The sequence below is a fragment of the Aethalodelphis obliquidens genome, unplaced genomic scaffold (assembly GCF_003676395.1).
Source record: "Aethalodelphis obliquidens isolate GAN/ISIS:26980383/991018 unplaced genomic scaffold, ASM367639v1 scaffold38, whole genome shotgun sequence".
Lineage (NCBI taxonomy): Eukaryota > Metazoa > Chordata > Mammalia > Artiodactyla > Delphinidae > Aethalodelphis > Aethalodelphis obliquidens.
In genome coordinates this window covers 1470005-1497148 of record NW_020837982.1, presented here as the reverse complement: position 1 = coordinate 1497148, position 27144 = coordinate 1470005, and the positions used below count along the sequence as shown (strand labels likewise).

The 27144-nt window shown below is 41.2% G+C and overlaps 1 protein-coding gene across 5 annotated transcripts in view; it reads right to left on the bottom strand.

Annotated features, from left to right (window-relative positions):
• Positions 1–27144, bottom strand: part of MYO1D (myosin ID) — a 355995-nt gene that overhangs the window by 102321 nt on the left and 226530 nt on the right. For 3 of the 5 annotated variants that reach the window (XM_027130292.1, XM_027130293.1, XM_027130291.1), the window contains exon 21: positions 3379–3533. In XM_027130292.1, coding sequence (XP_026986093.1) covers positions 3379–3533 — 155 coding nt within the window. Of the gene's footprint in view, positions 1–3378; positions 3534–22358; positions 22549–22590; positions 22798–27144 lie in introns of those variants that run through there. The other 2 variants (XM_027130294.1, XM_027130296.1) reach the window with 2 other exon arrangements.

Below are 27144 nucleotides of genomic sequence, written 5' to 3'. Positions count from 1 at the left end.
AAACAAAAATATACATCAAAGGAACAGGACAGAAAGCCCAGAGATAAACCCATGCACATATGGTCAACTTATCTTTGATAAAGGAGGGAAGAAAATACAATGGAGAAAAGACAGCCTCTTCAATAAGTGGTGCTGGAAAAACTGGACAGCTACATGTAAAAGAATGAAATTAGAACACTCCCTAACACCATACACAAAAAGCAACTCAAAATGGATGAAAGACATAAATGTAAGGCCAGACACTATAAAACTCTTAGAGGAAAACACAGGCAGAACACTCTATGATATAAATCACAGCAAGATCCTTTTTGATCCACCTCCTAGAGAAAGGGAAATAAAAACAAAAATAAACAAATGGGACCTAATGAAACTTAAAAGCTTTTGCACAGCAAAGGAAACCATAAACAAGATGAAATGACAACCCTCAGGATGGGAGGAAAATATTTGCAAATGAAGCAACTGACAAAGGATGAATCTCCAAAATATACAAGCAGCTCATGCAGCTCAATATCAAAAAAAAACAAACAAGCCAATCCAAAAATGGGCAGAAGACCTAAACAGACATTTCTTCAAAGAAGATATACAGATTGCCAACAAATACATGAAAAGATGCTCAACATCACTAATCATCGGAGAAATGCAAACAAAAACTACAATGATGTATCACCTCACACTGGTCGGAATGGGCATCATCAAAAAGTCTACAAACAATAAATGCTGGAGAGGGTGTGGAGGAAAGGGAACCCTCTTGCACTGTTGGTGGGAATGTAAATTGATACAGCCACTATGGAAAACAGTATGGAGGTTCCTTAAAAAACTAAGAATAGAACTACCATACGACCCAGCAATCCCACTACTGGACATATACCCAGAGAAAACCATAATTCACAAAGAGTCATGTACCACAATGTTCATTGCAGCTCTATTTACAATAGCCAGGACATGGAAGCAACCTAAGTGTCCATCGACAGATGAATGGATAAAGAAGATGTGGCACATATATACAATGGAATATTACTCAGCCATAAAAAGAAACGAAATTGAGTTATTTGTAGTGAGGTGGATGGACCTAGATTCTGTCATACAGAATGAGGTAAGTCAGAAAGAGAAAAACAAATACCGTATGCTAACACATATATATACATATGGAATCTATATTAAAAAAAAAAATGGTTCTGAAGAACCTAGGGGCAACACAGGAATGAAGACGCAGATGTAGGGAATGGACTTGAGGACATGGGGAGGTCGAAGGGTAAGCTGGCACGAAGTGAGAGAGTGGCATGGACATATATACACTACCAAATGTAAAACAGATAGCTAGTGGGAAGCAGCTGCATAGCACAGGGAGATCAGCTTGGTCCTTTGTCACTACCTAGAGGGGTGGGATAGGGAGGGTGGGAGAGTGACGCAAGAGGGAGGGGATATGGGGATATATGTATGCATATAGCTGACTCATTTTGTGATACAGCAGAAACTAACACACCACCGTAAAGCAATTATATTCCAATAAAGATGTTACAAAATTCTTACATATATTCGAGATAGAAATGTATCTTAGAACACATGCTAGGAAAAGAAAGCAGTTGATGGATTCTCAAACCAGATTCACATATTTCCACCACTTGTGGAGGCATTTAACAGTGGTTAGAATTTGAGAAACAAGGACTCAGACTGAGAAAAAATATTTCAGTTTCCCAGGCAAAAACTATTACTACAGGCATCCAAATGAAAGGTAAAGATTAAAATCCCTTTGATTATCCATACTTTGCTATAACTACATATTAGGAGGAAAATAGGCCTGTTTATTTGAGTTATAGACTTTATTGTAGAGATGCCTTCTCCATGTCTTTCCCTTCCATTCTAAACGCTTCAGTATTTCTCTTACTTTATAATTATTTGGCAGATGGAAGGGAATTTTTCAAAGGCCTATATGTTTATTATTATCTTTTGGTAATTCCTTAGCTGGATCTTATTTTTTCCCACCAGATGACCATGAAACATTATTTTATTTATAGCATTTAAAAACATTTAATTATATAAGATATTTAAAGATCTGTTTTGATCTAGGATACAAGGTTTAAGAACATAAAATAAATGGCCTGTGCAGCTCACTTTTAAAATTATACTCCATACATTTATCAGTAAAAAGGAACACAGCAGAATTATACGTGTGGACATCAGATTCTAAATATGCCTTTGTTTAGAGAAAAGCCATGTCTAAACTTAAAGGAAAAGAAATACTCATGAGGAACTAGATTACTGTTGGCAACTTAGTAAATGTCTTTCAGGAAGAAAAGGAACGGGACACTGGGCTCATTTCTCAGTCCCTGAGTTTGGTGGAGTGGTCTCCTTCTGGCAGCAGGGTGGTGGTGTGGCAGAGACAGTGTGCCACAACGGGAAGAACATCGGAGTTTGGAGTCAGAGAAACACCCAACTCCAAATACTCCATGACCTCCTTTGGGAAGAGAAACCCCATCTCTAAAACAACTCTAATAAATAACCAGACAAGTCACTTCTCTGCTTGAAATGATCCATTCACTGGTCCCCATCACCATCAGGGTCTGCTCCCCTTTTATATCTCTCACTTCACTGTTCACTACACAGACATAAACAACTACCCCAGGTATCGCCTAGGGCTACTATGAAGTTCTCAGACAATGCCACGTTCCCTCATGACTCCATGTTTTTGCAGAGGTAATTGCCTCTTCAGAATCCCTTTAGTCAAAATAAGGTCATTAAGGTGAGTCTTAATCCAACATGACTGGTATCCTTGAAGGAAGAGGAAATTTGGACATAGCCATGTACAGAAGGAAGACCATGTGAAGACACAGAGAGAAGATGGCCATCTACAAGCCAAGAAGAGTGGCCTCAGAAGAAACAAACCCTGCAGACACCTTGATCTCAAAATCTAGTCTCCAGAATTGTGAGAAAATAAATCACTTTATTAAAAAAAAAAAAAATCCTTTTAGTCTTTGTGGACCTACATGTCATCCTAAACCTGCCTTCTAATTTGTTTATATTCATAGTAGCTATTCTAACTGATTATATGTGGGGTAAATGAGAAGCTGTGACAATAAGAATATAAAGTAAGTTTTCTGTCTTTTGGATTTAATTACATTTGGATTGGCAGTGAAGAAATCACCATTGGGGAAATCTCTCATTGTTGGTTCAGCTGGAGGCTGGAAAAGGAGACAATCATCCCTAATCTTGAAACTAAGGCTGGATGCTAATTTTGCCTCTGGGAAACAGATGATTTAAGTTTTCCTTAAGAAGGAAAATAACTTAGTACACTAAAATTGGCACAAAACAAGTTCAGTGAGAATTATGATGAAAGATATCATATATTTTCAACTTAGTTAAACAAAAATCAAACTTTACCTCTTGAAATGGTTCACCAGGACTCCAACCAGCTCTCCAATTCGACTCTCGTGGGTTGGCTGTTTGCTGAAGAGACAGACGATGAGGTCTTTGTTGTCCTTTGTATGGAACACTACCAGTTGGTCCTTCCCATTGGAGACGCTCAGACCAGTCAACTGCAAAGAGACAAGGCATGGAAACTGTAAGGGTGGTTCTCAAAAGAATGAATTTAAAAATACAGTTTGTAATGGTTCTACTCAGTAACTCTGATGACATTAATCCTTATCGAGCTTCATGAAACAAGCAGATGAAAGGAAATGATAAAGATAAGAACAAAAATTAACAAAATTAAAAGCAGAAAAACAATAGGGTAAAATCGATGAAACCAAGAGCTGGTTCTGTCAAAAGATAAATACAATTGCTGAATCTCTAGTCTGAAAGAATAAAAGAGAGAAGACCTAATTACCCATATCAGAAATCGCAGAGGGGCTATTACTGCAGACCACACAGACATTAAAAGGATAATAAAGGAATATTTACAACTTTATGCACATAAGTTCAACAACTTTGACAAAACCAAACAATTCCTTGAAAGCCATAAACTACCAAAATTCACCCAAGAAGACATAGATAACCTGAATACTGCTACATCTAGTAAAGAAATTAAATTTGTAGTTAAGAACCTTTCAAAAAAGAAAACTCCAGAAGGCTCAGATGATTGCCTTGGTAAATTCTACCAAATATTTAAAGAAGAAATAACACCAATTCTCCACATCTCTTCTAGAAAACGGAAGAGAAGGGAACACTTCACAACTCATTTTATGAGCACTGTCCTGATGCCAAAAATAGACAAAGGCAGTACAAGAAAACTACAAACCAATATCCAATATCCTTCATGAACATGGATGTTAATTAGAATGGCCAAGATATCAACAAATCAAATCCAAAAATACATAAAAACAAAAATGCATCATGACCAAGTGAAGTTAATCTAAGAAATGCATAGCTAGTTTTGTATTAAAAATATCAATCAATGTAATCCACCATAGCAACAGAAAAAAAACCCACAAAGCTACACTATTTACAACTGTCAGGACATGGAAGCAACCTAAATGTCCACTGACAGATGAATGCATAAAGAAGATGTGGCATATATATATATATATATATATATATATATATATACACATACACACAATGGAATATTACACAGCCATAAAAAGAAACAAAATTGACTTATTTGTAGTGAGGTGGATGGACCCAGAGTCTGTCATACAGAGTGAACTAAGTCAGAATGAGAAAAACAAATATTGTGTGCTAACGCACATATATGGAATCTAAAAAAAACGGTACTGATGAACCTAGTGGCAGGGCAGGAATAAAGACTCAGAGGTAGAGAATGGACTTGAGGACACGGGGAAGGGGAAGCTGGGGCAAAGTGAGAGAGTAGCAATGACATATGCACTACCACATGTAAAATGGATGGCTAGTGGGAAGCTGCTGCATAGCACAGGGAGATCAGCTTGATGCTTTGTGACAATCTACAGGGGTGGGACAGGGAGGGTGGGAGGGAGATATAGGGATATATGTATACTTACAGCTGATTCACTTCGTTATACAGCAGAAGCTAACATATTGTAAAGCAATTATACTCCAATAAAGATATATAAAAAAAGAAACCTATCATATCAATTGACGCAGAAAAAGCATTTGACAAAATTCAACATCCATTCATGATATAAATCTCTCAGCAAACAGGATTAGAAGAGAATTCAACCTATTAATGACATCTACAAAAACGCCACAGCTAACATCTTACAAAGTGGTGAAATACTGAATGGTTTCCCCAAAGATCAGGAGCAATGTAAGGATTTCTACTGTTACTGCTGCTGGGCAACTTCATACTGGAAGCCCTAGCCAGTGCCTTAAGGCAGGTTTAAATAAGTTAAAAGGCATACAGTTTAAAAGGGAAGAAACAAATGACTTTATTTTCAGATTACATGATCATCTATATAGAAAATCCCAAGGAATTTACAAAATAGCTCTCAGAACTAATTAGTGGGTTTGGCAAGGTCACAAAACACAAGGTCAACAGACAAAAATATTTCTGTATACCAGCAATGACAAACTGGAAACAGAAATTTAAAACCAAAACCATACACAACTTCAAAACCAAAAATACTTAGATATAAATATAACAAAATGTGTGTAAGACCTGTAAGCTGAAAACTATGAAATGTTGATGAAAGGAATCCAATGAACATGCTGATGAATGAAAGAAAATCTAAATACACAGAGAGGAATAATGTGTTCATGGTTTGGAAAACTCAATATTGTTGAATACTGCCAATTTCCCCCAAATCGATCTGTAGATTTAATGCAATCCCAACCAAAATCCCAGCAGAATTTTTGGTAGATATCAACGAGCTGATTCTAAAATGTATATGGAAAGGCAAAGGAACCAGAGTTGCCAAAACAATTTGAAAAAGAACAAAGTTGGAGGACTCACAGTAGCTGATTTTCTTACTATAAAGCTACAATAATCAAGACAATGTAATTGTCAAAAGGATTGTCAGAGGGACAAAAACATAGATCAGTGGGAAGAGAATGGAGAGTCAGATATAGTCTCACACAAATATGACCGATTGATTTTTCACAAAGATGCAAAGGCAGTTCAATGGAGAAAGGATACTTTGGACATTTGGGTAACTCAGAACATTTGGACATCCACATGCCAAAAGAAATAAACATTGACCTAAATCTCACACCTCATGAAAAATTAATTCAAAATGGGTCATAGATCTAAATGTAAAATGTAAAACCATAAAACTTTTAGAAGAAAATACAGGAGAAAATCTCTGTGACCTTGGATTGGGCAAAGATTTCTTAGAAATGACACCAAAAGCACAACTCATAAAAGACAAAAAAAACCCTGTTAAACTAAACTTCATAAAATTTAGAACTTTTCTCTAAGAAAGACATTGGTAGGAGAATGGAAAGACTGCCCACAGACTGGGAGAAAATATTTGCAGAGATATATCTGATAAAGGACCTGTGTCCAGAATATATAAAGAACTCTTAAAACTCAACAACAAGAGAGCAAACAAGTCAACTTAAAATGGGCAAAAGATGTGAAGTCACTTCGCCAAAGAAGACCTATGGGTGGCAAATAGGTGCTCAACATCACTAAGCACTACAGAAATGCAAATTAAGACTGTAACAAGATATCACCACAAGCCTATCAGAATGGCCAAAATAAAAACAAAGAAGAAGAAGAACAACAAAAGTGACAATGCCAAAGAGGACGTAGAAAAATCAACTCCCATACACTGTTGGTGGGAATGTAAAATGGTACGATCGCTGGGAAAACAGTTCGGCAGTTACTCAAAAAGTTAAACATAGAATTACCACATGAACCAGAAATCTCGGTCCTAGGCATTTATCCCAGAGAAATAAAAATTTATGTTCACACAAAAACTTACACATGAATGTTTACAGCAGCTCTATTCATAACTGCCCCAAACTGGAAGCCACCAGAATATCCATCAACAGGTGAATAAGCAAACTGTGATACATCTATACAATGGAATGTTATTCAGCAATAAAAAGGAATGAACTAATCATACAAATTATTGATATGCATCACTACGGTTTATTTTCAAAGGCATTACGCTGAGTGAAAGCAGCCAGTCTCAGAAGGTTACCTACTACACGACTCCACTTATGTGATATTCTAGAATACAGTTGTCAGGGACTGGGGTCAGGGCGAGTCTGATACAAAGGAGTTTTGTGGGGGTAATGGAATGACTCTGTATCCTCATTGTGGTGGTGGTTACAGAAATCTGTGCATGTATTAAGACGCACAGACCTGTATACAATCACCACTACCAAAAGCCAATTTTATTTATTTATACGCAAATTAAAAAAATATAGCTCCTTGGTTATTTTGATCCCTAGATCTACCTTGGTCAATAAAGCAGAAACCCGAGTGATTTCTTGTGCAGTGGTTTGTTCTTCTATTGCAGAAAATACCAAAGTGCCACCTCCTGGCTGCCACAGGTGCTGTCAGTCTGGCAATCAGCATTGACAGGATACCCACTGGGGGCAATGCAGAGTACCAGGCAGCCTGGGGGTGGGGATGGAAGTACCAAAGATGCAGAAGGTATAATCTCTGTTCTAGGGGGATTCAAGATCCAGTTGGATGAGTGGAAGAGACAAATACCCAACAACTGAAGAACACTTTAACAGTTCGTACGTTCGGAAGATCATTTAGTCTCATGCCCCTATATTACAGATAAGAAAACTGAGGCTCAAAGAAGTTAGCTGATTTGCAGACCCTGAAACTGGAACGCAGGCCTGCAGACTGACCCAGACCCATGTTCTTTCTATCACAGTAGGCTTTTCCAAATAACATGTACAAATGAACATAAGCTGTAAAAATAAGTATCCCTAAATGTCACATAAATAAATTTTCATAGGAGGTGAGTTCTTAGGTTGATTTTAAAGAATACCAGGGTCAGCGCTCAATGGAGAGAAGGGAGAATATTCAAGGAGTTGGAAATCATTTCACAAACCTACGTTAGATCATGGGTTTTCTGAGGCCATGGGTAAGAGAATGTATCAATCTTTCTGACACTTAGATGACTTTTTTTTGTTTTTTGGTTTGGTTTGGTGTACATTGGCTTTTTTTTAAAGTTCCTTTTAAAAATATTTTATTGAAGTATAGTTGATTTACAGTGTTGTGTCAATTTCTGCTGTACAGCAAAGTGAGTCCGTTATATATATATATATACTCTTTTTCATTTCTTTTCCATTATGGTTTACACAGGATATTGAATATAGTTCCCTGTGCTATACAGTAGAACTTGTTGTTTATCCATCCTATATACACTAGTGTGCACCTGCTAACCCCAAACTCCCAATCCTTCCCTCCCCCACCCCCAGATGATTTTTATATGAGTAAATTAAAAATATCATTTTCGTTTAAAAAAACATGTTACGTCTATGATCCTTCTCTCTCATTTATTTTATATACAAAATTCAAAATGAAATTTATGTAGCACTTCACAGGAGAGCTTGATTAAAGCCTAATAAAATGAGAATTCTAACAGCACTAACTCCGCCTGCATATCCCAGGAACATTAGCTGCAGGGGTCCGGGGAGAGGGACCGATTCAGCAGTGAATGCTGAAACCATCCAGATAGAAGGTCCCTTCCTGGATGCTGTCGGGCTAGAGCAGAGGCGCCTATGACTGTTTTCTCAGCCACCTTCCCACCTCGGGGTGTGGAATTCCCTTCCTGCCCTTCCCTATTCCGCCCTGCCTGAGTGGCTTCACCTGGATGGGCATAGGAATTCTTCATGTGTGCTCTCAGGCCTATGTGCATGCCAGAGTCCCAGCAGAAAAGAGGGAACACAGCACCTACTTTCCTCTGCTGCACAGATAATGAAAGATTAAGATCCTGTTGTCACCAAGGCAGGACAGACAGCATCCAGGATGTCTCTTGTGTTCTGGGAGACAGGATGCTAGATGGGAAAAAGCAGTGGAGTAAGGGATGACCTGCGTGTTCATCTCAATTCAACCGTGTGAGCCTGAGCGAATCATTTAATTTTGGGGGAGGCCATCTGTCTCCTTTTCTGCAAAATAAGGATCCTACTAGATGCCTCATCTACCTCATAAGATTGTGGCAAGGATCAAATAGGAGCAACTCAGAGGCATAAAAAGATAAATAAGCAAAACCCCCTGCCTTCAAGGGTCTTTACACTCTAAGAGAAGAGATGCCAGCGAAATCTGAAAATCTTTACACAAGTACCATGCCAAGGGAGGCACTGTATGCAAATACATTAGTTAGGGAAGGGATCCTACCTCAGTTATCTTCGGGCAGCCAGAACACACAAGTAAGTTCTCTGAACAAAAGTGAAACTCCTTATCAGGGCTTCTTCCCCCTACTAGTTGCCTTCTTATTTTTCATAATCTGTGAGATCTCTATGCTATGATAAATCTAAACCTTCCTCTTCTTTGGTTTTGAAGCTTTGAGCAGGGCAGATACAATCTCTGATGCTAATCTAACTCAATTCTCCTAGACTCTCCTCCTACGGAGGATCAAACAGTGAACATAACCAGACAAGTAAAAAGAACGTTATAACTTTCTAATCGTTAGTAAAAAGAGAATAAATAAAACTTGAACATAGCAACTAGAAAAAAAAAAAGAAGGAAACAGCACAGAAGTATTAAAAATGGAAAGCGTTTAAATAACACAATCAAATTTAAGAAAACAAAATTTGTCCGTTTCTATAAGAAATGTGAATGGGATACAATTCTTTTATGGGAGGAAAACGGGTCACGGATTAGGTCAAAAAAGAAATTTAACTATACTCTGTTTATAAAAGATGCGTCTAAAACAGAAAGACAGAACAAAAATGAAAGGATGGACAAAGACGTACCAGAAAGAAACTAGGGATGGGAATAGTAATAACAGACAAAGCAAAATCCAAGGCAAAAAACAAAACTTCTTCGTTTTATATTGACAAAAATATAGCAAAAAATGAAAACCACCTTCTCCATGCACTGAATAACATGGTACTGAAACATACAAAGCAAAAATTATTCTTATACAAAAGAAATGGACCAAGTTGTGATTTTAGTGGACGACCCAGTCGTTGGCAGTTCAAGCAGGCAAAAAGCAAATGAGTGTGGAGAGTGGCTGAATAGTCAACGTATTTGATTATCAGTTACATGGAATTTTTACACACATGTATTGTGGTCCCTGAAACACTTACACATATGTATTATGTATTGGGCCAAAAGTAACATTCCTCTCCCCAATTACAAAAAGTAGGATATGCACTGACCCTGATCACAGTGCAGTAAAACTAGAAATTATATAAAGGTTAACAACACAACCTTATCACTGAGAATTTTTTAAAAGAAGTCTCTCTTTAGGCAACTCCTGGATTATAGTTGCAACTACAGACAATGAAGAAGTTAATGAGAAAGAGAATTTTACATCAAAATTCATGGATGCAGCCAAAGCTATAATCAAAGGAAAACACATTGCCTTAAATACTTCTGTTATTAAATAAGAAATAAAGGAAGTAAATTAAATACCAAAAACCTAGAGAAAGAGCAAAAGAAATCTATCAAGGTAAAAATTAGTGAAGATAAAATCAGAAATCGATGACTGAGAAAAACAATATAGATGATAAACCCAAGAGCTGGTTCTTTGAAAAGACCACTAAAGAACCAAACCCTTGTCAGGGTCTAATCAGGAAAAAACAAGGCAAAAACACAGATATCTAACATGAGGAATGAGAAAGAGATTTAAGAAAAGGTGGGATGTCTTTGGAAATTATGAGAATAACATCTGTAATTTCCTATTAGTAAGTTAAGTCTTTGTGAAATGCATGCTTTTACAGGAAAGTACAAATTACTAAAAATTGACTCAAAGAAAGATGAAATAATCAGAATCAATTCATAACTAGGGGAATTTTTTTTTATGTTGGCAGAAAACACTCTCCTAAATGTTCCTGGGCACAGACGATGGTAGTATAGGCCATCAAGTCCCAGGTGATTCCTACGCTATGGAAAATGCTCTAGAACATAAACAGACACCATCCCGACTCATTTCATTGAATCCTGGTAGCAAAACTTGATGAAGATCTCTTTCACACACACACACCCCTAGAGACCAGTCTCACAAGGACAGACACAAATATTCAAAATGACTAACAAACTCAATTCAGCAGGCTAATACGCCATGACCATGAGGGCACGGTTCACAAGTATAAGGATGGTTCACTAATAAGAAAGGCATCCATATCGCTCAGCTGATTAATAGGTCACATTTATGCGTCATCTGTGTGTTTGTCCCACTAGAATTATCTCCTTGCTTGACAGCTTTCACTTTTTCAAGGCAAGTATGAAGTTGTGTCCTTGTACTGTTTTTATTTTACAGTATTCCACGGTATATAAAACAGTATCTCGGGGCTTCCCTGGTGGTTGGGAGTCCGCCTGCCGATGCAGGGGACATGGGTTCGTGCCCCAGTCTGGGAAGATCCCACGTGCCGCGGAGCGGCTGGGCCCGTGAGCCATGGCCGCTGAGCCTGCGCGTCCGGAGCCTGTGCTCCACAACGGGAGAGGCCACAGCAGTGAGAGGCCTACGTACCGCAAAAAAAAAATAAAAAATAAAAAATAAATAAATAAAAATAAAACAGTATCTCTCTCCATAGAAAGTTGGTAAATACTCAAATGTATTTATTATCATATCAACCCTACAATATTAGTTTTAACTTTTTTCTAACCACTGGTAATCTTTGGCAGCAAAGCATTGTGGATAAAGGAGAGAATAGACTTCCTCCCCTGTAGAAAAGTTATTACTGGACTAGAAACAAGTATCATGACTGAGCATGGAGACTTTGGCCTGGATCTTTTAATACAATTTTTAAATGACAGAGACTAAGTATGTTAATAGATACTGTCTACCTTTTACTATTTTTATAAATAGCAGGTAAGAAAAGAATTAACTGGAAATTAAAACATATGACCCTACTCACACCAAAATACTCCATACATCTTGACCCATCAGTCAAATAGGATTTTAAAAATTGAGGTATAAATTATGTACAGTAAAATTCACAGACTTTTAAGTGTTTAGGTGGATGAGCTTTGACACCCAAATCAAGATACAGAACATTACCAACATGCCAGAGAGTTTCCTCTGAATGTTCTTTTTTAAGACTTAGCTCTATATTTGTAAGTCAAATTGGCTTACTTAGCTTTTGAGAGCTAAAAAGATTAGCTCATTACTTGGACCTAGAAAGCCAGAGGTCCACGATAGTAAGAACAAACTCACAAAATACTGAATTTTCTCTTTATCTTTTCTCTGTTTTCATGAATTGTACCATTAGGATTATGAGAATTTTACAAAGAAAATAGTTAATCTTTCAAGGTGACAAATCAGACAAATGCTATAATGGTAATCTTAAAGGAACTACTTAAAATATGATAATAATAGAATATAGGTTTATTCAAATTGCTTGAAATAGGTGGTTTGGAATTTAAACTATTTTTTGGTGGCCTATATATTATTCTCATAGTAAGATTCATTGCAACAGAATTTAACTTCATTTGATTTCTCTTAATGACAGATAATCCTTGGTTTCTAATCTCCAGTTTTCAATAATTAAAAAAAAATTATGTTGAGGCTATAAACCCACAGTTGTTGGATTAGGTTCAGCCTAACTTTGTAGGACAAGAACAGGGACAGGGTTAATACTTCCCCAAAGTCCACTGTAACCACAAGTCATTTTGCTTGCTGTCTTTTTTTAGAACATATATTCACTCTTGTAAAAATTCTTTTACGTCATTACAGAGTATTGAGAAGAGTTCCCTGTGCTATACAGTAGGTCCTTATTAGTTATCTATTTTATATGTAGTAGTATGCATATGTCAATCCCAATCTCCTAATTTCCTCCCCTCTTTCCCCCTGGTAACCATAAGTTTGTGTTCTACATCTGTGACTCTATTTCTGTACTGTAGATAAGTTCATTTGTACCATTTTTTTAGATTCCACATATAAGCGATATGATATCTTTCTCTGTCTGACTTACTTCACTCAGTGTGACAATCCATGTTGCTGCAAATGACATTATTTCGTTCCTTTTTATGGCTGAGTAATATTCCATTGTATATATGTACCACATCTTCTTTATCCATTCATCTGTCGATGGACATTTAGGTGGCTTCTGTGTTTTGGCTACTGTAAGTAGTGCTGCAGTGAACACTGTGGTGCAAGTATCTTTTCAAATTGTGCTTGCTGTCTCTTTTGCTTCATATTCTATCTTTATTTCTCTGTCTCCATCTGTACGTGTGTGCACAAGCTTTGTCACTGAAAACTGTGGGGCCTCAAAATGCTAGCAGTGAATTCCAGGATCCCAAACAACAATTTCAAAAATCTGAAGACTTCTGGAGAATGTGGGAATCACGAGAAGAGGCCCTAATACTTTATGACAAAATTCTCTAATAATGGAATAGGCCACGAGCCCTTGAGCTCTTGTGACTTTGAAAAGAGTTAATCTTTTATAATGGTGATCAACTCCTTTAAAGCCATCCAGGTCTGACCAGGGAGGAGAATGCATGCCTTTTTACAGGGCTTCCTGGCTAGTTTTCACTCTGGGGCCTTCTTGTTCCAGACTTACTCCCAGGAAGCAGCTACTCCATGTCTTCTTGAGTGGGGGGATCTCTTCTCTTCCGTGGTTAGTGCTCTCTGCAAACACCTCCAAGGGACTTCACTAACTTGGGGCTGCCCCCCACCCCAATCAGGGATGTGCTTAAAACACAAAGAGCTTTCATAAAATTGTAGGAAAATCATTTCGTTTCTTCAGGTATCTGCTTGTATTGTGATATATACACTTGGCCTTTGGGATTTTCTATTCCCTACTTCAGTTCTTTGGTTTGACGGCAGAGTTGTAATATTTATGCTCCTTTGATCTCAATTAACAAATTGATTTGGCTGCTCGACGATGGAGAACATACTGTTCATTCTGTTTTCCATTCAGAAGCTTGGAAGACAGATGCTCCGACTTTCTGTAGGATGCCTGGTGATTTTATTTCTTGCTTTGTCTCTCTGTTCTCTGTTTGTCTGTCTCTCCCGATCTCCCTTCTCCTCTCCCTTTCCCTCTTTCTTCCTCCTTCTCTTCCTCTCTCTCCTTGGCCCAACTAGCTATAAATCAGAGATCTTAGCGAAGCAGATCTGTCATAGAAATAATGCAGAGTTTGGGATAAATAAGAGTTTATCCCTCATCATTTGGAAGCAATGCTTGTGCCCTGAGCCACTACGTAGGGGGTGGCTCTATCCTGAGGTCACTGTGCCGTGAGGATCTCAAGCCTCTCAAGGGTTGACCCTCCGGTCAGCAGTCCTGGTACGAGCCCTCCCAGCCCCAGCGCCAGAAGAGTGAGCATATGAGGGGCCCAATGACCCCAGGCCTCAGTTGTTGAGTAACTTCCAGTTTTCCTGTCTTCCCAACCACAGCCCTAGGTATTGTGGAACAAAGGTGAACTGGCCCCATTGTGCCCTTTCCAAATTCCTGACCCGTGGAATCCATGATCCTAATAAAATGGTGGTGCACGACTATATTTAAAATAGATAACCAACAAGGACCTACTGTACAGCACAGGGAACTGGGCTCAATATTCTGCAATAACCTAAATGGGAAAAGAATCTGAAAAAGAAAGGATACTTGTATGGGTATAACTGAATCACTTTGCTGTACACCTGTAACTAACACATCATTGAATCAACTCTACTCCGAAACAAAATAAAAATTAAAAAAAATAATAAAATGGTCATTTATTTTACTCCACTAAGTCTGGGGTGGTTGGGTACACAGCGATAGTTGACTGGAATCAAAATTTGGAAGCAGCGAGGTGCTACTGTAACACAATACTAAAACAGTTGACACTGGCTTTGGGAAGTGGGTGGCAGCTGGAAGAGCCTTGAGGAGCCTGCTGGTGGAATCACGATGGGCTTTAAGGAGGTAGTCACAAGGGCCTGAAGGGAAGCAAGGAAAATATTACTTCAAGCTTGAGGAAAGGGGACCCTTGATACAAAGTGGCAGGAAATTTGACAACACTGTTGACTATGGGAAGGTAGAAAACGTCCCTAACAAATTCAATGATCTACATAAGGATTTCTAGACAGGACACTGGAAATGCCATCTGGCTGCTTCTTGCTGTCTATGAAAACATGTGAGAGGAGAGAGATGATCTTAATACAGAACGGTTCAGCTTTCAGGCAAAATTTAGAGGAAATATAAAGCAGCCGGCACTTGCTGGGTTTGAAAATAAAACTGTTTCTTATTCCCAGCTTCTCCAGATGGCAAATGATTCTCAAATTGGGAAACGGTTTCAGGGCAATGATCAAGTCCAGAGCGGGACTGTAAAATCCTCTGTCAAAACCTCGGAAAGATCTAAGGCAGTGTTGCACAGAAACTTCCAGGCAGATTAAAGATCTCCAGGGCGTGCCTTTCTCTATTAAACAATGGGGCTCTTAAGAGTCTTAGGGACCTTGTCCCATAGTAGCCCATAAGGAGCCCCAGGTACAGGACAGCTTATCTTGCAGAGGTTTGTGGGTGTGGTTTTAGTGGATTATAAACTGATGCACAGTTAAGTCCACCAAGATTTCAAAGGAATTGTATCAGGTTGGACTGAAAGGGACAGAGACATTACAAAATGTGCAGAGGCTTTTGGACCCCCAACCTTTGATGGGCAGGAAGCAGACCAAGAAGGCTGCTTAGTTTCAAACACAGATGGCCCTTGACTATTAGGTGCCTCCCATTTCCCATCTCTTGGAATGGGGAGTGTCTAGTGGGGTATCCCATCCCTGTGTCACCATTGTATGTTGGGTATGTGGGGCAGATAACTTGTCCTTTTAAGGACCTGAGTTTCACAGGTCTTCAGATTGAAGGAACTCTAGTTGAGGAACTGCATCTAAACTGACTTACATGATGAGATCCTGGACCACAACCCTGAACCTGATGACATCAGGGGATGAGACTTTGGGGCATCTTGGGTGGGGGTGAGTATATTTTGAATGTCAGAGTAAGGAAAATAATTTTTGACGAAGGGGTAGACTGTGGAGGGTTTAAAACTTGTTCATAAATCCTTTGACATTCCTCCCATTGAGAGATGGGGGTCTCTGTTCCCTCCCCTTGAATCTGGGCTGATCATAGTACTTGCTTCTAACCAATAAAATGCAAAGAGGTGATGCTGTGTGACTTCCGAGGTTAGGTCATAGAAAGGGGGTGCAGCTTCTGCCTCGTTCTCTGGGACGCTCATGCTCTGAGCCCTAGGCCCCCCGTAAGAAGCCTGATTACCCTGCGGCCACCATGCCATAAGGAAGCCAAGAATCTCCGAAAGGGCTCATAAGGCTCTCCAGTCAGTAGCCCCGGTCTTCAAGTCCTCCCAGCCCAGGTAGGTGTCAGTCATCTGAGTGAATGAGCCTTCAAATGATTCCAGCTCTCAGCCCTTGAGTCACCCCCCAACCTTCCAGTCTCCTCAGCTGAGGCCCCAGGTATTGCAGAGCAGAGACAAGCCATCTGCTTTGCCCTTTCTGAATTCCTGACCCAAAAGAACCTATGACTGGGCTTCCCTGGTGGCGCAGTGGTTGAGAGTCCGTCTGCCGATGCAGGGGACGCGGGTTCGTGCCCCGGTCCGGGAAGATCCCACATGCCGCGGAGCGGCTGGGCCCGTGAGCCATGGCCGCTGAGCCTGCGCGTCCGGAGCCTGTGCTCTGCAACGGGAGAGGCCGCAACAGTGAGAGGCCCGCGTACCGCAAAAAAAAAAAAAACAACAAAAAAAGAACCTATGACCATAATAAAAAGGAGGTGGCTGTAAGTTTGGGGTAAACTGTTATGCAGCAATAGTGACCAGAAAATAGAGAAATCCTAATTTTGTAAATGTGTCATGGAAAGAATGCATAGTTCAGGATAACTAAGAGTTGATGCCTTTACAAACAAAAATCACTTTCAAGAAAACATTTAAAAAAATTTTACCATGTTGGAAGAACATGTAAGAACACACTCTTTTTCAGAAATATTTTCCAGCTTCATTAAACATTATAAAATTATTCTTTTACTTTCTTAAGGATTCAGAGTTGTCATGGTGAACAGTAATTAGTAAATGTGCTTTAAAACAGATGCATCTTCAGGGCTACTGGCGCTCCTATGACCATACCCCCCGGACCACATGTTCCAAAAATCATGCCTGTGTGTGTAAAGCACATGACATTCTAATGGTGAAACAGACCCTTTTCTACAAAATACATGCCATGAGCAGTAACAAAAAAATTGTCTGAAAGCCAGTTTAATCAACTTTAGGCACAAGCACTTAGTTATAAGCCTAGTACTACTGATCAATATTATTCAGGTCAATGAAAATCACTGTAATCAACTGACAAAAGGGCTAAGTTTCTACTATTTATCGATAAGGCCTTTCAACCCTTGATTTTAAGAGCTTCATGAAAGCAACTCAGAAAAACTCTTCGATAAACTTCCAGTATCAACCCATCTAACTGCACTGAATAACTGACATCTCCATATTCAACTCCAATTTCTTCCAAATATTCCTCATCCTGACAGGGATTAAGGGCACCATCAAGAAGAAAATTTACAACCTAGATAACGTTCGCATCACAAATGAACTTTGTACTTTACCATACAAATTCCTTTAGAGAGAGTTACCCAGGAATCTGGGCCTGCCATAGCCTCCTTTCTTAATTTAAACGTTTGAGTCATTTTTCCCTTTTGGTGCAAGTACCTCATTTGTGGCGCGCAAGTTTGACTTTTTCATATTTAGATTAAGTGTGTCAAATTCCTTACTAGAAAGGGGGTTAGAACCTGCCAGTTCGTGGGTATCAGCCACATGGCTAATTGTTTTCTTTTCGCTAAAAATCTCAGACAGGCCTACTGGAGGTCTCTCTCCTAGATTATTGGCAGTTTGAGTTCCAGGGTTTGTCTCGCAGCTCGGTATTCAGTAGTTTCTTGAAAAATTGAACTTTAATTCCAAAAAGACTGCTCTGAGGAGACAGCTCAAGAAATCACTCCAACAAGTTTTTAATACCAAGCCATCTAGTAGAACGAAACTAAATCTCCTCAGAGCCCTTCTGTACTTTCAGTTTTCATACATTGCAACCATCAATATGCCTGCCTGCGAGGGACGGACTCCCTTTTAATTACTCCTTCAGATTTATCGCCGTGGGCTGGGGACCAGATCACCGGATTCATCACAAGGGTGTATGAAGCAAGATAAATGGCCCAAGAGGGCCCTTCTTTAGAAAGAGCATGCAACATTCAGTACACAAACTCCATCACGTCTATTCTGACTATGCAAAAGTTGTAAAATTTCTCCACTTATAGTCTCTTTATCCCCTATGGTTTATTTAGGCCAACGTTCTCAACCCCGGCTGCATGGTAGAATCAGTGGGGCCACTCTGATTTAGTTGGTCTTGGATGGGGCTGGGCATCTATAGTTTTTAGAACCTCCCCAAGTGATTCTAATCACACATGACCATTGATTTAGGTGAAACCATTACATAACTTCATCTTAGACAGTCGAATTATCATTTTACAGAGCTAATTGTTTTACTAATCAAGTTTTCTATGATTTTGAATTTATTTTCTTTTTTCTCTTAAAATACCAACTTAAGTTACTTTCCTTATTGGTCTTTTCATTGAATTTTTTTTTAACCTTACAAATTAATGATCCTCTCAATGCAGAGATTATTCCCTCAAAATTTTAGGTTTCCTTTCCTTATGTTTGTCAGCAAGTTGAATCCATGTAGACTAGTTTTGCTCTATTTTAGGGATGAAGAGTGACTTTTGATCACATCCTGGCCATTCTGGGTATTATGTTATGAGACCCTGGATTTAATGTAAATCTTTTACTCTGTGAGGCTTCTGCTAAAAAGGGACCAGTGGGGGAAGGAGGCACCGATGCTTTACTGCAGGGTGGGAGTCCAGGCCCCACGTGGGCTCCCCAATACCACCCTGCTGGGGAGTATGAGAGGCACCTTAGAGCCACCAGGAGCGGGTGGAAAGCTAGCCCCTCCCCTGGCCTCCCCTGACTCTATGGAGAGGGGAAGGGGCACCACCCTTTCCCTGGGTGGGGGGGGTGCAAGTCCAGGCTCCCTTTGGGCCTCTTTGATGCCACCCCAGTGGGGACGGGGAAGGGTACCTCTTCACTTCAGGCAAGGGTAGGGGTCCAGGCTTTCCATGACGCCTTTGCTGATGGAAGTTAGGGGGGCCTGCAAACCTCCTAGGTGTTTTTCCAGAGAATGTTTGTTGTCAAATAGGCTGCCCACTTCCTGGTCCTTTGGCAAGAGAGAGCAAGCTTTTCTTGTCTGTGTCCATCTGGATAGGGGGCTTCTCCAGCAATGCAGTCTGGGATGTACAGAGACAAAAAGAAATCCCAAGGAGCTCACTGCCATGTTGCTTTTCAAGTCTTAAAGTCCAGAGCTCGTTCACTTTCTCTCCACCATTCAGAGTCTTCTTAACGTTTGTTTTATATGATGACGTCCAGGGTTTTTAGCTGTATTTAGCGAGGAGGATAGGGAGAAACACATCTATTCTATCTTGTCCAGAACTGGAAGTTCCAACTCTCTGTTCTAGATCACGCACGCGGATGCATTAGAAAGCGTGGCTTTCTCTTTAGTGAGCTCATGGTGCAGCTGGGCAGCCAAGAGGCATATATTGCAGGAGTGGACAATGCGGGCCTAGCGGGAGAGGGGGCTGCAAGCTTCCCTCTCCTTAAGATACTGGTAATTCTCAAATGTGAACGTCAGCTTAGACACTTCTTGCAGTGCCAGATGGGTATTTGGCCCGTCTGGGGAAAACTCAGACAGGGGTCCCATGGAGGGCCCATGGGGACCACATATTTGACTTAACCAAGATGAAACTCATTACCCTGCCTTAACCACTGTGTTTCTTGGGGCCCTGTTTCAATTCAGCACCACCAGTGGCACCGTGTCCCAAGCCCCAGAGCGTATTTACTGGATGGCAGTTATTTCACCAGCCACTTCCCAGTTCGTCCAAACTTGGTAACGTTGTCAGGATTGGCTTCCTAAACGACCAACCTCTGCAGGCCTCTTAAAATCTGTCGCTCTGCGTTGCCAAAAGCAGTCATTCACAAATCCCTTTAAGAATCTCAAAAAAGCCCCAGGTACTCTGTACAGAAAAGTGCACAAGTGTTTGTATATACTTAGGACTCCCTGAAACTCTTCCTTGTCTGAGAAACCATGTCCACCCTTCCTCCACACTCTCTCAGCAATTCATGCTGCTCTGTTGTAGCGCGTGAGGAGTTGTCCTGCGGTGATGTCTGTATCTGTTTGCCTCACCCACTAAACAATAAGCAGAGGCAGTCTCTTCCCTCTTTCTTTCTAGCACCTAGCACAGGGCTGCAGTGCCGCAGCAGGCAGCAGATGATCACAATTTATTGCATGTGTGGAGGACAAAAAGTGAAAGGTACAGATGAGGTCGAAGGGCACTCTGCTCAGGAAACTCCGATGGTTCCCACGTGTTCCTCTTTATCAAAGCCCTACCCTTCATCGTAGCCTTAAAAGCCCTATTCTCCTGGTAATTTCTCTCCTCACCCTCTCTGGATGCTCTTATCCACACTCACGGTTTAAGCTACCACCCACTCGTGGCTTCCAAATCTGTCTCTATTCTGGATTGTTCTCTAGACAGTTAATCGTCTAGCGGGCCTCTCCATTTTTCCTCAGACTCCTCAAATGAAATCCATTTAGGACTGAATTTATTTCCACCCTCTCCTACCACATCTCTGCTTCCCCCACCCCCCACATTTCCCATCTTGGTGAGTAACCATCACCGCCTACCCAAGTTGTTCAAGAAAGAAACCTATGAGTCTAGACCCTTTCCTCTCGATGCCCAAGGCCTTCTACCACTTAAATAGCTCTTGAATCCAGATCCCCTGACCCCTTTAAATATCCTTGCTTGAGTTTAGGCCCTTGTAATTTCCTTTTTAAATATATATTTTAAAGTTTATTTATTATATTTTTATTTATTATTTTTGGCTGCGTTGGGTCTTCACTGCTGTGCGTGCGCTTTCTCTAGCTGCGGCGAGTGGGGGCGACTCTTCGTTGCAGTGCGCGGGCCTCTCATCGCGGTGGCCTCTCCTGCTGCGGAGCACGGGCTCCAATCGCGCAGGCTTCAGTAGTTGTGGCTTGAGGGCTCAGTAGTTGTGGCTCGCAGGCTTCAGAGCACAGGCTCAGTAGTTGTGGTGCACGGGCTGAGTTGCTCCGCGGCATGTGGGATATTCCCGGACCGGGGCTCGAACCCGTGTCCCCTGCATTGGCAGGCAGATTCTCAACCACTGTGCCACCAGGGAAGCCCAGGCCCTTGTAATTTCTTAACAGGATTATAGCAGCAGCCTCTGAACTGCTTTCCCTGTCACCAGTCCTGACCCCTCCAGTGCATTCATCAATACCCATTTATTAAGCACCTACTATATGGCCACAGCCCTTCTCTCATGGAGTCTGTATTTTAATAGGGAGTAGAGGGAGCCAGAGCGTAAACAACTGTATAAGGTGACAGTGGTGACAGGGTCTATGAGGAGGAATATAGTAGCAGTACAAAGGTGTAGAGAGGGATAGGATGGATGCTTCTAGACAACCCGTTGGAAGTTATTCTGGGCAGAGAGCTGAATGAAGTGAGGGAGCCAGGCAGTTATCTGGGAGGAGAACACTCCAGGCAGAAGGACAAGCAAGAGGACAGAATAAACAGTGAGGATGCTGAGGGCTGACTTTATCCCACCCCTCTGCTGTCCACAGGCACTGGGACTGCCGGTCTGCAAGGGGTTTAAGAGCTGATAATTACTGAGCATTTTACTATGTGACAAGGACTATGCTAAGGACTTCACATGCATTACTTCAGACTTGTTTACATGCATCTCATTTCAGGCCTCAACACTCCACTGGGGTGGGTGCTATTGTTAAAATGGGGCATAAATGCAACGACTACCCACATGCTTCCACATATCCTAAGGCCTGTGTTTGCCAGACATGGCCCACCAGGATGTGACTCTTCTTTTGTCCTTTACCATTTACAGCGTAATAGTCTTTAAGTGCAACATGAGATCTTTTTACAATTCAACAGGCTTCGTGAAATGGTAAGGGATGGAGGAGAAGGGGCGTAAGGGCAGACACGGGAGGAGGCTTCCTATGCAGCAAAGTGACTGTCCCGTGCACAGAAGCCAAAGAAGTAAGCTAGCAACGTCAGGAGAAGGGATCCTGAACCTGTCCACTCTACCTACCCTGCCTGATGCATCTCCATCCCCGACACGTTGTAAAGACGTCTTTATTTAGATATAATTCCAATAAAATAAAATCTTTTTTTCGGTCTGTTATGTCAGAAAATCAGATTCCCCCTGTAGTGCATTAGAACTTTGCTATAATAATTCAGTGTAAAGAACGTTTGCTCTGAACCTCAACCAGTAACAAAGAACTAAGCTCATTTATTTAATACCTAAGAGTTCAGGACCAGTGCAGGACTGCCTCCCAGTGATGTGGGGAGGATCAAGTGAGACAGTGTATGGTGACGTCCATCACAAGGGATGAAAGTCAGCAAACATAAGGTGATTATCTCTACTACTCTTGTTGAAGGAAGATCTGCCGATGAGACCATCTGCAAACATGAAACCATAGTCAGTACCTTCAAGAAGATTTAATTTTTGATACAGATCACAGGATCCCAAGGCTTTCCAGAAAACACACACACTCTCTCCCTGTCACATTCCCACGGATGTGTGCACGTGCCCGTGTGCTTGCACGCACACGCAAACACACACACACACACACAGAGGTGAGAAAAATCTAATGGCAGAACTGAATCTGGGGGCAAGTCCAACTTTCAACAGATGATTCCAAGAAATAGCTAGAACGACAAAAGTGAATAAATTTGGTTAACAGAATAGTTAGATCAGTGGATCGCCTCCCTGGTTGCACCCTAGGGAGCTTTAAAACATGCCGGTGCCTACCCACAGAGACTCAATTTCATTGGTCTGGGATGTGGCCTGGGTATCAGAATTTTAAAAAAACTCCCCAAGCTATTCCAATGTGCGGCCAAGGTTGAGAACCCCCGAGTTAGAAGCTACAAACATTTTTGATTTGGGCTTGAAAAGCGGAAGCTAAATGAAATCAAATTCAAATCTCCTAAGTATCAGGTTAGCAGTGAAAGCACCATATTTTTTTCTGGCCTGAGACTATGGTACCTTTTCCTACATGTTTATTCTCGGAAAAGACAGGATTGCAATTAAGAGAGAAACAGCTGTGCAAATGGAAGTACAATGTGGCAGCTCGATTCCAAGTGCTGTTTTTTTTTCTCCAAAGGAAATGAAGCGAAAGTTTTGCTTTTCCTTTTTCTTTTTGTACCCTAATGCACCACACCTTGAGAGTCCTTGACAGGTAGAACAGGGCTGGTACACAAGCTCTTGTCTTGATTATGTCATTTCCTGCGGGATCCCCAAGGCCTACAGGTCACTTATCCTCAAAAGGTTACGATGAAATATTTTAGGAAGCAATTAATATTGTAAGAAAGACCTAAATAAACAAGGAGAATGGGGGGAGAGAAAAAAAGAGAGAGCATCACACTCAACTAAGCCAGAAGATGCTTGGCATTATGGCTCACTAGGGCTTTTGGGCTCTGGTGTCTGAAAATCTGTACTGAAATCCTACACTAGTGACCAATACCTCTGGGAATTGTAACGGTTAGAGACGACTGCTTATGGTAAACGGTACTAAGCAAATCCAGTTATAATGTCGAAAGTCAGGGCTTTGGGGCAGGAGGTAAACTCCATTTTCATCAGTCCTGTACTTGGAAACTCAAGCGATTCATTGATAAATGATACTTAACTTCCTGCACAGAATTCTTATAAAGATGGAGACACAGTATATTCAAATCTCCTAGTAGGTGGCGCAGTGGTTAAGAGTCCGCCTGCCAATGCAGGGGACACGGGTTCAAGCCCTGGTCCAGGAAGATCCCACATCCCACATGCCGCAAAGCAACTAAGCCCGTGCGCCACAACTACTGAGCCTGCGCTCTAGAGCCCGAGAGCCACAACTACTGAAGCCCGTGCGCCTAGAGCCTGTGCTCCGCAACAAGAGAAGCCACCGCAATGAGAAGCCTGCGCACCGCAACGAAGAGTAGCTGCCTGTGCGCAGCAACAAAGACCCAACACAGCCAAAAATAAATCAATTAATAAATTAATTAATTAATTTATAAGAGAAAAAAATCTCCTAATAAATGCCTGACACTGGGCATGCGACTAATGTTAGTTCTATTTCTTTCCTCTTCTGAAAATAGGATCTGAGTTGTATGCGTTGTTCATCATAAAATGGGAGGCGGTGATAGGAGGTTACCATCAGGGTTGCGATTCTGAGGGCTCCAGGGTCTAATGGAAGCCAGGTGCCACTGCCTGTGAGCTTTGTGACCTTGGGCCACTCCTTTACCTTGCTGAGCGACAGTTTCCCCTGGAGAGGAAGGTACAGTCATCTGTACCTATACAGCTGCCACAGGCCTGTGTCGGGCGGGCTGGTTTGCTTCTCTGCCTCTCCCGCGGGCCTGTGGGCAGACTGAGTGACAGACTATTCCACTGCTAGTGCCTGGCAAACGCACAGCACGTAGTAGGTGTTCAAAAAGGCTGACTGCGGAAAAGAGAGCTCTCATAAGACAGTTGTGTAAAAGGAAACCTATTACTGCAAGGTTAGTGACGTCTGTTTCTGCAAATGCACAGATCTTTTATGTGCACGCCTCCAGTCAGGGCTTTGTTTTAAAAGGATCTTGTTTCTAGCAATCTGACCTCTGGATAAATGAGGTGGTGTCATACTAATTTTCTTATGCTTTATTTTTAAAAAGGCTTTGTGTTTCTTTAAAGAGATAGCTTTTCAAAGGAGTCATACATTGGTTCTAATGATTGTTGCTTTCAAACCCCGCTTTGATACATCTTTTACATTTGCAATTGAATTTCCACGCACAGTACTAATCAAAATGGACGCTACCTCCTGTCCCAAAGCACTGACTTTTGACACTGTAAGTCAGTTTGCTCATTTAGTATGGTTTAGCATTAAGTGGTGGTCTCTAACCGGTACAACAAAAGGCATTTACTTCCAAACACATGTCAGGAAAACAATCAATTTCAGATTAGATCTAAAATTCTGACTTTTTTCTCTTATTTAAAAAAAAATGAGATAACACGGCTAGGTGTCACATTTCTTAGAAGTATTTTAAAACCACGTGGCTCACTGAAATCCAATCATAAAATAATGGAGTGCTACAAGAAATTACAAGGACAGTGGACCATTTCACTGGCACAGCATCAGAGCAAGCAAAGATTCCCTAACATCTTTATCTTTTAAAATTCTTCTTTAATATAGACATTGCTTTTTTTCTAAGAACGGAGGTTTCCAAATACCCAATTTTGCTAAGCAATGCTCTTTGTTGTAACAGGCAAAAATATAAACGTTTGCACAAGATATTCAAAATAATACAGCTTGCAGGAAGTGCCGAGAATTAATTAGGAAGGTAGTAAGCTTGCTACCCAAATAAATAAATTAACCCGAGTGCACTCAGTGTCTGACATTAAGGGGTTATATACTTTCCATTAAAGAGGACTAATAAATATAGTTTAAAGGCTCGAGGGAGGAGTGAGAGAGGAGAAGGCTGGCGCGCACCAGCTCAGGCGGTGCCAGACGTCAGCTGACTGCCTCCATTGAGATTACCATGGAAACACCTTCTCCTGGGACAATGCCACGAGGGCAGGGTGCTTTAGCAATGGTGATGGGGAGCAAAGCCAGCAGGCGGATGGATTTTTAGCAGGATTCAGCCCTGTAACATATTACAAGGACAATCTATCTTCCAAATGAAACAGTGTCTTTCTAGCCAGTCACTGTCAGATAGAGTAATAAAGCATGATGCCTGGCAGAATGACAATCCATTTACCTCTGCAAAACAGTCGCACCCTTTCAGATAATCGTCTCTCTTCTCCCGCCCGCCCGCTTGCTTCGTATTCTCCATAGAACTAAAGGAGGTATTTGTGTAAATTAATTGGCTGCTTCCTTAGCCATCAAGCCCATACTGATAAAAAGGGACTATATCAAATAGCATTCAAGGGCAGATTCAAGTATTTTTCAAACCAACCCATCAACTGTGGGCAAAACCAACACAGTTCCCCCAACAAAAGGGTGAGAGGAGCTCCAGCTGAGGTCAGGTTAAATGTTTCAGTTTATGCGGTCTCCCTCGAAACCGGTGAACAGATTTCATGTTTACGCAAATTAAACTCAGTCTTGGCAATCAGCTCCCTGAGCGCCGGCTGGGGAGAGGCCATGCCCACAGGAACTCGAAAGGCAGGGGCACCACTGCATTGATTCGAGCAATGTGCCACGGCCATGGGGTGCAATTTTCCCCATGGATTTATAGTGATCTCTAGGATGACACACGGAGTTAAAGAGGCTGTGACCAGAGTTTTGCACACAACGTGGCTAATTGTATGGGCTACTTCTTGCCTTTGTTCTCTGCGTCAAGCTGCAGCTACCACGAGTCTCCCTGCTTTGCGAAACATTTGGATTCTGATCCCACTGCCCCCGACCCTGTATAAACTTTAAACTTTCTTGACCACTGTTTTGGAATTAATGCTTTATTTCGATATTACCATTTACCGATATAGTGTCGAGAGTGACTTAAGGGGGATGACACTAATTTGACAATAACACCGATTCCTAACCTAACTAACTATGCAGCATTTGTCCCTAGAAAGTCACTCTGTAGTTAATAAAGGGGTCACCTGTAACTTGAGTGTTTCGTCCTCAGGTTGCTGTGTACAGTTAGTTGACCATGCCATTTGTGAGGGTATTCTCAAAAACCTTTCACGGTTTCCCATTTTTATCTCTCCTGTGAAGAGTGACTGGAACCATGGCTAAATGATAAACTGATTGAAGAATTTTTGCTAATGGAAGGGAAAAAAAAGGTCTCAAATTTATCTTTTAATTATATTTTGCTTAGGCTTATGTCAAGATCAGTCATTAACTCCTGAACACAAACCAACTGACCACAGAGAGGGGAGAGATGATTCTTGTAACTAAAGATTGACTGAGACCCCAGTGTGGGCTGGGTTATATAATTTAGGGTAATAGAAAAATACGTGAGGGCTTCCCTGGTGGCGCAGTGGTTGAGAGTCCACCTGCCGATGCAGGGGACGCGGGTTCGTGCCCCAGTCCGGGAGGATCC